We start from the raw sequence: 9,685 nt of genomic DNA, 5'->3' as shown, positions 1-9,685 counted from the left end.
CTACACTTTCTGAATAAACGTGTACACAAAGTTAGAGATATTGAGAATATTATATCAGTATATGGAAGACGCAGAGGAATCTTTACTCATACTTGAGGAATTATTAATATTATGGAAATCCCAAACAGTTTTCTGGGATATTCATTCATTCAAAATTAATACATCAACTTAAGGTGAAAGTATCATAGCTTTTCATGTCTAAACAATTTGATGCTCACGGAACTAAATCGTTCGCACTATAGTAACATAAGTACAGGAAGGGGATCACACAGACTAAATTAAGAATCATAATTAATATTCCAATTTCATAATCAAATCTTCAACTAATGAAAGAGTAATACTAACAAATAAAAGACTACGGTATGTTGTTTTTGGTTCTAAATTCTACGAGAAAGTAATTTGAACATAAAATTTGAACATCTCGGATCCCAAAACAGCCCAATTTCATCACCGACCCCCAATCTGTTATGGTTGAACAATTCAATGCACGAAAGAGCATAGTCATCGTTGCACAGCTTCCATAAGTAAACACGCTCACCTTCATACTTGTTAGGAGCATTATCCTCCGTTACATCCCACACTTGAACATACACCCCGCACCCGTTCACCAAAATTTTGGCGAGGTCCAATGTCCAGTACCGAATAATGTACTCAAACGTCTCGATATATGGAATCAAGAGGGCTCCTGCCTCAACTTCATAACTGGTAATCTTTATCTTGATCTGCCATGGGTTTTGTAGATCGATTTTGGGGGGAGGATACATATCCCTAATCTCAATTAGTTCTCGAGTCACTACATATGGAGTGTTGTTACGTTTGCAAGCTTCTTCTTCTTCTTTTGATGGAAAAAAATTGTAAAAGAAGGTCTTCTTAAGGCTAAGGAATATCTTTTGATCAGACATGGAAGAAACAATACAATTCGCCAAAAAAGTATTACGCACAGAGAGATAGAGAGAGGCAGGAAATTAAGCTTGAATTTATAAGAGTGAACTCTAGGTTTTAAATTATTTTCCTACTTTGAGAGGGAAACAGAAAAAATAATTTTAAATTCTTTTCCTACTTTGAGAGGGAAATAGAAAAAAATAATATTATTTTTGGTGTGAAAATTTTCAAATTATTTTTATTTTGACGAATTTAAGAAGATAAAAGGTGTTAATTGGCATTTAACTAAAACTTGTGAATCAGATTTGGAAAAATTTTGTTCGACTTTTATTTAACCATAAATTAGATTGTCCATTCACCGTTTTTTGTCCAGTAAAGAAAATCCTTATATGTTAAACACCTAGTTCTGGATTTTGTTGGAATTCAAAAATCACAAGTAAAATTATCGACTTAAACAGACTTTCAACACCGTAAATTAACTAACAAATTGTTTACGTGACTAACATAGAGAGGAGATTCCAACTCTGAATCGTAAATGGTTGCTGCAAATCCCAATCTGATTTCGACATTCGAACTTGGTGTCTGTTTGAAATTAACATAGATATTCCCAGCACTGGAAAACTTATGAACCAGACCCGAATTATGAAGATCAAACAAACCTAAAAGACCTTGTTTAAGAGCAATAGCAATACAATCCTCCGGTAATCCGTTGTGAAATCAAGATGACAGAATGTAACGGAGCGATCCTTCTGACATATAAGGCAATGTAACAAGGAATCCTTCTTTGAATTTCTGAATGCACAGATATCGATGTTAATAATGGTCGAATTTGGGATATATTTTCCTGCCACAGTGGTCCAAACGATATCTGGTCCAGGTCAGATGAGCTTGACAGTGGGGTAACCGGAAGGAAGGAGACTGCCGTTGTGCCTGAAGACATATAATCTAGACTTCTTAGGATCAAAACAAAGGTAAGCACTTTGATTTTGTGAGCATCCAAGAGACAAACATGTGCTGGAGCGAGGGTTGCAATTTGTTTTGGTTATAAGGCCTTAACCATGGGTAACACAAACAACCAAAGACCCGAAGCTCATATAGCTAGTCCAAAATAGGGAGACTGATTCTCTAAATTCTGGTCGGTAACGAGATTAATCAAGTAGGATGCGGTAGCAAAGGCATAGGACCAAAATTTAAGAAGGAGATTTGCATTGTGTAATAGGGTGATCGATACTTGTCTCAACAATATGGCGATGACGACGTTCAACGTTTGCATTATGTTCAGAGTATGTGGAGGAGTGACGAGGTGAGATATTCCATTGTCTTCAAAGAAGGACCTGAGATGGATGAACTCACCACCATTGTCAGAATAAAAGGAGATGATGGGCTTTTGAAAGAGCTTTTCTAAAACTTTCTTAAATTTGGGAAACATAAAGGATACATCAGATTTTCGTTTTATGGGAAAGAACCGGTGTATTTTGTATAATGACCAACAAATATTAACCAAACATCTGAATAAATGTATTCCAAAGGAGCATTGCTCTTTATTGTAGAGTTATAGAAAGGAAACTTATGCATTTCACTGCATTTACAGGAACTACAAAAGAAGGATTTTTCTAAAGAGGATGAAATAGCTAAAAGCTTGAAAACTTGACGAAGAGTGGGAGAGGACGAATGACCGAGACATCGATACCAATTGGAAGCACTTTAGCCTCTGCTGGGGTTCAAATCTCAATGGATGAGCTCTTCCTTCATGCTCTTTATGGACTTTCAGCCGATCATGACACTATCACTGCAGCTCTACGTGCCAGAGAAACTCCAGTGAAATTTGAAGAGCTTCATGAGAAGCTCCTTCATTTTGAACAGAATCTCATTCGTTCATCTTCCTTTACCACAGTTCCAATTACAACAAATTTTGCTGCCACACAATCATATGACTATTAGCTTCCTTCTTGTGATAAGAGCAAAGCTTTGACTTTGTTTGCTACCAATTCATTTGACAGGGGATTGGAATTTGCTTAAAGTAACCGTCTTTATGATAATACGTATGTTAAATTTGACAAGATTCAAAAACGAATCAATGAGAAGATATGATAGTTAGGAGGATAATTCTTCATTTGTAAAAAAAGTCAAGATAACACCTTTTGTAAACCATAAAATGGTTTCACAAGGTAAATTTTGACATTTTGACATATTGTGATGTGATGGATGACATCAATAGGAAGAATTCACTCCTATAAATAGGTAGCTCCCAACTTATTTGTAACACACCTCTCACTTGCCTTCTCATCTCCTAAGACATTTGTTCTTCTTTCTCTCTTGTAGTATTTCACTTGTAATCTTTTGGAGTGAAATAAATATTGGTTGGTTGTGTCCGAGGAGTAGGCAAAAGAAAACAAAAGTTTGCCGACCTCATTAATTCCTGGTGTTCTTTTTATTGTTGTCTCATTTATTATTTATTAGCTACCTTAAATATGACAGTTGTGATCCCATCACTCTCTCTATATTTGGCTTCCGCAACAATTGGTATCAGAGCCAAGGTATTATCTGAGTATACTCTATGGTTGCAGCATAGTCTGAACTTCCACATCAGAAAAAAATTTAGTTTGGTCACTGCATTATTAGCGAGTAAATAGTATTTGTAGTAAAATGGGAGACAAGAAAAATGATGAGTCCACATCGAGTGTCAATAATACGTCATGATTGTCATCTTCACTTATGATAAGAGTTGTGTGAAATGCGAAATTTGCAGTTGAAATTTTTGATGGGTCAGGACATTTCGGAATGTGGCAAGGCGAGGTCCTTGATTTTATTTTTCAACAAGGGCTATATATTGCAATAGAAGAAAAGAAACCAGACGGTGTAGGGGAAGAAAATTGGAAGATTATTAATCGTGTTGCTTGCGGTACCATTCGATTTTATCTTACAAGAGAACAAAAGTATCCATACACGAAGAAAACATGTGCAAATAAATTATGGAATTCATTGAAGGAGAAATTCTTGAAGAAAAGCAGTCAAAATAAACTTTACATGAAAAGAAGACTATTATGCTTCACTTATATTCCTGGTAGCACAATGAATGATCATATCACCATCTTTAATAAGTTGACGACAAATTTGCGGAATATGGACGTGACTTTTACGGATGGAGACATGACCTTAATGTTGTTAAGTTCACTTCTCCATGAGTTTGAGAATCTTGAAACGACTCTACTGCATGGGAATGATGAAGTATCTCTCAAAGAAGTTTGTTCTGCATTATATGGTTACTAGTACCTTAAAACCCACTCTTGAAGTTACAGCCGATATATGGAACTTGTTACAGTTGAGGCATCTCCACACCAACATACCTGCAAAATTGCAATCCTCGACTACCACGATAGGTAAACCTTCTTGTCTACAAACTCTTCCTATGATTACACCAGAAAGTTGTGAGAAAAAAGTGCTAGCAAAGACGTGTAATGTGAAAAAATTGAGCATTCGAGGGCAAATGGCAACTTTTCTTGGTGCTTACAAGGGTGGTATCAACAATCTTAAAGAGCTACAGTGTCTGGAACATTTGAAATTGTTGTGAAGAAACCTTACCCTAGAACACGAACCAGGTTCGTGTAAGTTGCTTTTAAGTAAAGACAGAGTAAAGACACAAACACTTATTGAATAAAAAACCTTCCTCACTCAAGGAAGGAAAAACCTCGTTTTATTAATTCAACTATAAGATTTTGTGATTACAACTCAATAATCAAAAGTCTTATCTCTACTACTCCCTCGATTGACTCCAATCGATCTCTCCAAAAGGCCAAACCCACCTTTTGTTACAACTCTCACTAACACTCAACCCTACAAAGAGCCAAACCCACCCTTTGTACAATAAACTGTAAACTACAATTAAGAACAAAAACAAGACAAATAGTTCTACACGATAAAACCTTCTCACTCAAGAATGTTTTAAACGAGCAATCCTATCAATCTTGAAGACCTCAGTTTGATGAATAATTCTCCCTTGTTCTCTGCGTGAAGTCGTGTTGTTTTCCTCTGCCTCGTACTCTTCTTATAGAGTTTTTACCTTGTACAATCCTTCCTGATAAGGTAAGAAAGTTATGTTTAAACAAGGATTCTTTTTTAAATTAGAATCCTTATTATACACAACTTCCTTCCTTAATAATATATTTAAGGTTTTCCTTATTTGTATTAACTTGTACCTTTAATATATTATTTTGGCTTTGACAAATAACTCTATTTTACTTGATCTTGGACTCTAGCTTGACTTCTTTTGCTGCGTACATTTGCTACTGTTCTTTGCGCTTTTTGTCTATCATCAAAATGAATTATTGAGTCTATCACATTCTATCATATTCCCCCTTTTTGATGAAGACAAACATGTAACGTGTGATGCATGCGCAAATAACTCTTCCCCCTTTTGACGAATCAAAAAGAAACCAACAGCGGCTAATCAACACTAATCAATATCCATAGCAACAAAATATGCCCAGCCAGTTGAGCAATATAAATTGTTCTGGCAACAAAACAAGGAGCAACAATACAGAGTGAAACCAACTAAGAGAACCAGATTCAAACAACATGCTTTATCACTGTGGAGGTTGACCAGGCTTAGTTGAAGCAGAAGCCAGCATATCCAAAACTCTGTCAACTCTTGCATTGTTAGCAAGTTGCTGCTGCACCAACTGATCCTTCAACCTGTGTATTTCAGCATTTGAGGAATCAAGCTCAGCACGTAACTTCTGGTTGTCTGATTCAAGAGAGGCATTCTTTTCTTCAGCTACTTTAAGTTCCCTAAGTAACTGAGCAACAGGACCAGATGTACGTGGAGACGCAGTTGCAACCTGCTCCGACTCCATAGGAATGCCACAATCAGCAAGGATAGTTTGAGTGAACATATCTGCACGAGTTAAAATCCTGCCTTCTCCCAATGGTACTTCAAAAGCATCAACCACTCTAGTCAACAAGTTTCCAAAAGCTAACTGATGAGAACCTAACTTAGGATCCACAATTCTAGCAAGATGTTTGATAATCAGTGTAGGCCAATCAATGCGCTCTTTGCACTCAAGTGCATTCATAAGTCCCATGTCTCTTATGGAGGCAATGTGACGTTGGTGACCTCGAGGCAGTATCACCTTATGAACTATCTCAAAAAGAAGCTTATGCAAAGATCACATTATTCCCTTTAAAACAGTTTGAGCCCTAGAATTGACTCTACCTTGAGAGAATCGGGCTGGCAGACTAGAATACTCATCAAACCCCCAACTGTACTCATTTATCCCCACAGATGGTATATGCAAGATTTCCCCAAGCTTGGTTGCATCAAACACAATGTCAACCCCCTTTACACTAGACGACACCACATCTCCTTCTAGGATTACCAAGTTCGTATAGAAATCGACCACTTACTTTTCATAAATCAAACTAGGTTCTAGAAATAACTCCTCCCACCCCTGAAACCTTAGGAGTTCACAAACCTGCTTCACTATATCCATTGAAAGTATATCAGGGTGAAAGGTTCTACCCCTAAGCACTGATTTGGTTTGGAAGTACTTTTTCCTTACCACTTTTAGAAATTTATCTGCATTTCTTTTCGCAGATTTTGATTTGGATTGAGGAGTAGCAGAATGTTTACCCTCAGACATAGCATCAGTATCAGAATCAAGATCCATTGGGGAGACTGATGAAGGAACAGGAGACTTACCCAATCGGCGACGCTTCACCCCAGATGTTTCATCATCAGCTGGCTTGACCACATGCGCACTCCTTGTTACTGGCCTGTGTGGACGAGCCTGTTTGACTGCAATGTGCTTTCTTGGCCGCCTTGGTTTTGTAGGGTGAAGGGAACTCAAACGAATATCATCATGGATTGGAGATAGTGGTGGGTTTTGAGGAGTGGTTTGGTGAGATGGCGAAGGAGGGGGAATGTTTGGGACAGTGGTTGTGGGAGATTGTGGGTTTGGTGAAAGTGGGGTTTCTTGGACCGGTGATACTGGGGTTTCTTGGACTGGTGATGGGGGAGATTCGATGATGGGTGGTGGTGGGGAGTCTGTAACGACAGGTGAAGATGCTCCTTTAACTGGTGATGGTGAAGGGGTTACTTGTGGTAGTGGAGATGTAGCTTTTGGTGGTGGAGATGGAGTTTTTAGTGGTGGTGATGGAGCTTTTGGTGGTGGTGTGGTTGGGAGTTGGCTTTCTTCCCCAAGAGTGGGCACAACATCAACAACTGGGTTCTCTTCCCCCTGAGAATATGCACTATCAGACGAGCTTTCGTCATCAGAGTAAGCAACAAGTGGATTAGTCATGGTGATGGAAGGGATTTTGGTTTCTTGGTTTTCTGAAGAATGAAGATGAGAGAAAGTTGGTTGCTAGTTTAGAGAGAGTGCTTTATTGGGAACGGTTTTGATGTGGTAATCAAGGGGTTGGAGTAATTATGGGGGATTGACATCGAGGAGACGTGCGCTGTGACGGTTGCACCTGCTTTTCAGGGAGGGGACATGGGAGAGAGAAGATGAGATTGATTTCCCCCAAATTATTATTATTATTATTATTTTAATTTAACCTCTTTTTTTTGTTGTAAATTTAACCCTTTTTTTTAATTTAACCTTTTTTTTTAATGTAAAGAATATGTAGAACCATCTTGACTGAACCTGGTTTATACCTCATTAGAACTTGGTTGGGCATAGTTCATTCTAAGAAGATGAGCCCTAACTCAAGTCTATTTTTCTGAAATGACTCTCTTCCTAGTGCCTTGGTGAAAATATCAGCAACTTGATTCTCAGTTTTGCAGAACTCCATTATTATGTGTCCTTTTTCAACATTATCACAAAGAAAGTGATGTCTAACATCTATGTGTTTGGTGCGCTTGTGTTGAACTGGGTTTTTGGCCATGTTTATAGCACTTGTGTTATCACATAGAATAGGAATACAACCTGTTTCTATACCAAAGTCTTTAAGCTGCTGCTTTATCCAAAGAAGTTGGGCACAACACGAAGCAGCTGCAACATACTCAGCCTCTGCAGTAGATAGAGCCACTGAATTTTGTTTTCTTGTTGCCCAGGATATTAAACATGGTCCTAAAAAGTTTGCCATCCCAGAAGTACTTTTTCTATCAACCATGTGTCCTGCATAATCAGCGTCAGCAAATCCCTTTAGATCAAAAGAGTCACCAGTTGGATACCAGAGAACCAGGTTTCTTGTACCTTTCAAATATCTCAGGATTCTCTTGACAGCTTTTAGATGTGATTCCTTTGGACAAGACTGAAATCTTGCACATAGACCAACACTAAACACTATATCAGGTCTGCTGGCAGTGAGATATAGGAGTGATCCAATCATACCTCTATATCTAGTGTCATTGACTGGTGAACCTGGTTCATCTTTATCAAGCTTTGTTGTTGTCCCAATGGGGGTATCATTTGTCTTAGCTTCATTCATATCATACTTCCTCAGTAATTCCTTGATGTACTTTTGCTGATGAATTGATGTTCCAACTGGAGTTTGCTTAATTTGGAGTCCCAAGAAGAAGTTCAACTCTCCCATCATACTCATCTCAAACTCACTATTCATTAGTTGAGCAAATTCTACTCCTAGTGAGTCATTGGTCCCTCCAAATATGATGTCATCTACATATACTTGGACTATGAACAGATCTTTACCTTGTTTTCGAAGAAACAGTGTATTATCAATTTTTCCTCTTGTATATCCATGTGTGAGAAGGAAAGTAGACAATCGATCATACCATGCTCTTGGTGCTTGTTTTAACCCATAGAGTGCTTTGTCCAGTTTATATACATGATCAGGATATATGGTATTCTCGAAACCTGGAGGTTGTTTTACATACACCTCTTCTTGTAGGTAACCATTTAAAAAGGCACTTTTGACATCCATTTGGTAGAGTTTGAACTCCATGTGAGCAGCATATGCGACCAGTATTCTAATTGCCTCAATTCTTGCTACTGGTGCGAAGGTTTCATCATAGTCTATACCTTCTTCTTGGTTGTATCCCTGTACAACTAGCCTAGCTTTGTTGCGCACTATTTGACCTTGCTCATCGAGCTTGTTTCTAAACACCCACCTAGTTCCTATTACTGTTCTGTTTTGGGGCTTTGGAACCAGGTTCCACACTCTGCTTCTTTCAAATTGGTTGAGTTCTTCTTGCATAGCACCAATCCATTCAGAGTCTAGCAATGATTCCTTTATATTTTTAGGCTCAATCAGGGACACATAGGCAGAGAATGCACACATACTACGTAATTTGGATCTTGTAGATATGCCTGAGTTAAGAGGAGTAAGAAGGTTTTGCAGAGGGTGAGAGCTTTGATGTTTCCAATTATGAGTGGGAATACTTACTAGTTCTTGACGTGCAGATGAACCAGTTTCATCAGTAGACTTATCTCCTATTTCAGATGTTTTGTCAGATGGTATGGGTTCTTTTTCCCATGTTTTTGGGTCTGATGGCTTGGAGCAGGTTCCCTCATTTTGTTCATCCTCTGAATTTCCTTCAACTTCACTAGTATGTTCATTAAAGACAACATGGACACATTCTTCTACTCGGTTTGTTCTTTTATTCAGTACCTTGTAGGCCTTGCTTTGTGATGAGTAGCCTAGAAAAATCCCTTCATCACTCCTGGCATCAAATTTTCCCAAATTGTCTTTGTCATTGTTGTGTATAAAACATATACATCCAAAAGCCCTAAGATGTGCTAGATTAGGTTTTCTTCCTTTTAGTAGCTCATATGGTGTTTTGTTTAACNTCTATTTATTAGATAGCATCCTGTGTTCACTGCTTCAGCCCAATAGAATTTTG

The 9,685-nt window shown here is 38.1% G+C and overlaps 1 protein-coding gene across 1 annotated transcript; it reads right to left on the bottom strand.

The window, feature by feature from the left end:
• Nucleotides 1-363: 363 nt before the first annotated feature.
• LOC107019736 lies at nucleotides 364-925 on the bottom strand. The gene has a single exon (XM_015220116.2). It carries the CDS (start codon nucleotides 900-902, stop codon nucleotides 378-380), a length of 525 nt encoding a protein of 174 aa, XP_015075602.1. The 5' UTR covers nucleotides 903-925; the 3' UTR covers nucleotides 364-377.
• Nucleotides 926-9,685: the final 8,760 nt, after the last annotated feature.

This window comes from Solanum pennellii, chromosome 5 (genome assembly GCF_001406875.1).
Source record: "Solanum pennellii chromosome 5, SPENNV200".
NCBI lineage: Eukaryota > Viridiplantae > Streptophyta > Magnoliopsida > Solanales > Solanaceae > Solanum > Solanum pennellii.
This window is presented reverse-complemented; position numbering and strand designations above follow the sequence as displayed.

Coding starts and splice junctions, on each gene's coding strand:
- LOC107019736 (XM_015220116.2), bottom strand. CDS start 902: ATGTCTGATCAAAAGATATTCCTTAGCCTTAAGAAGACCTTCTTTTAC.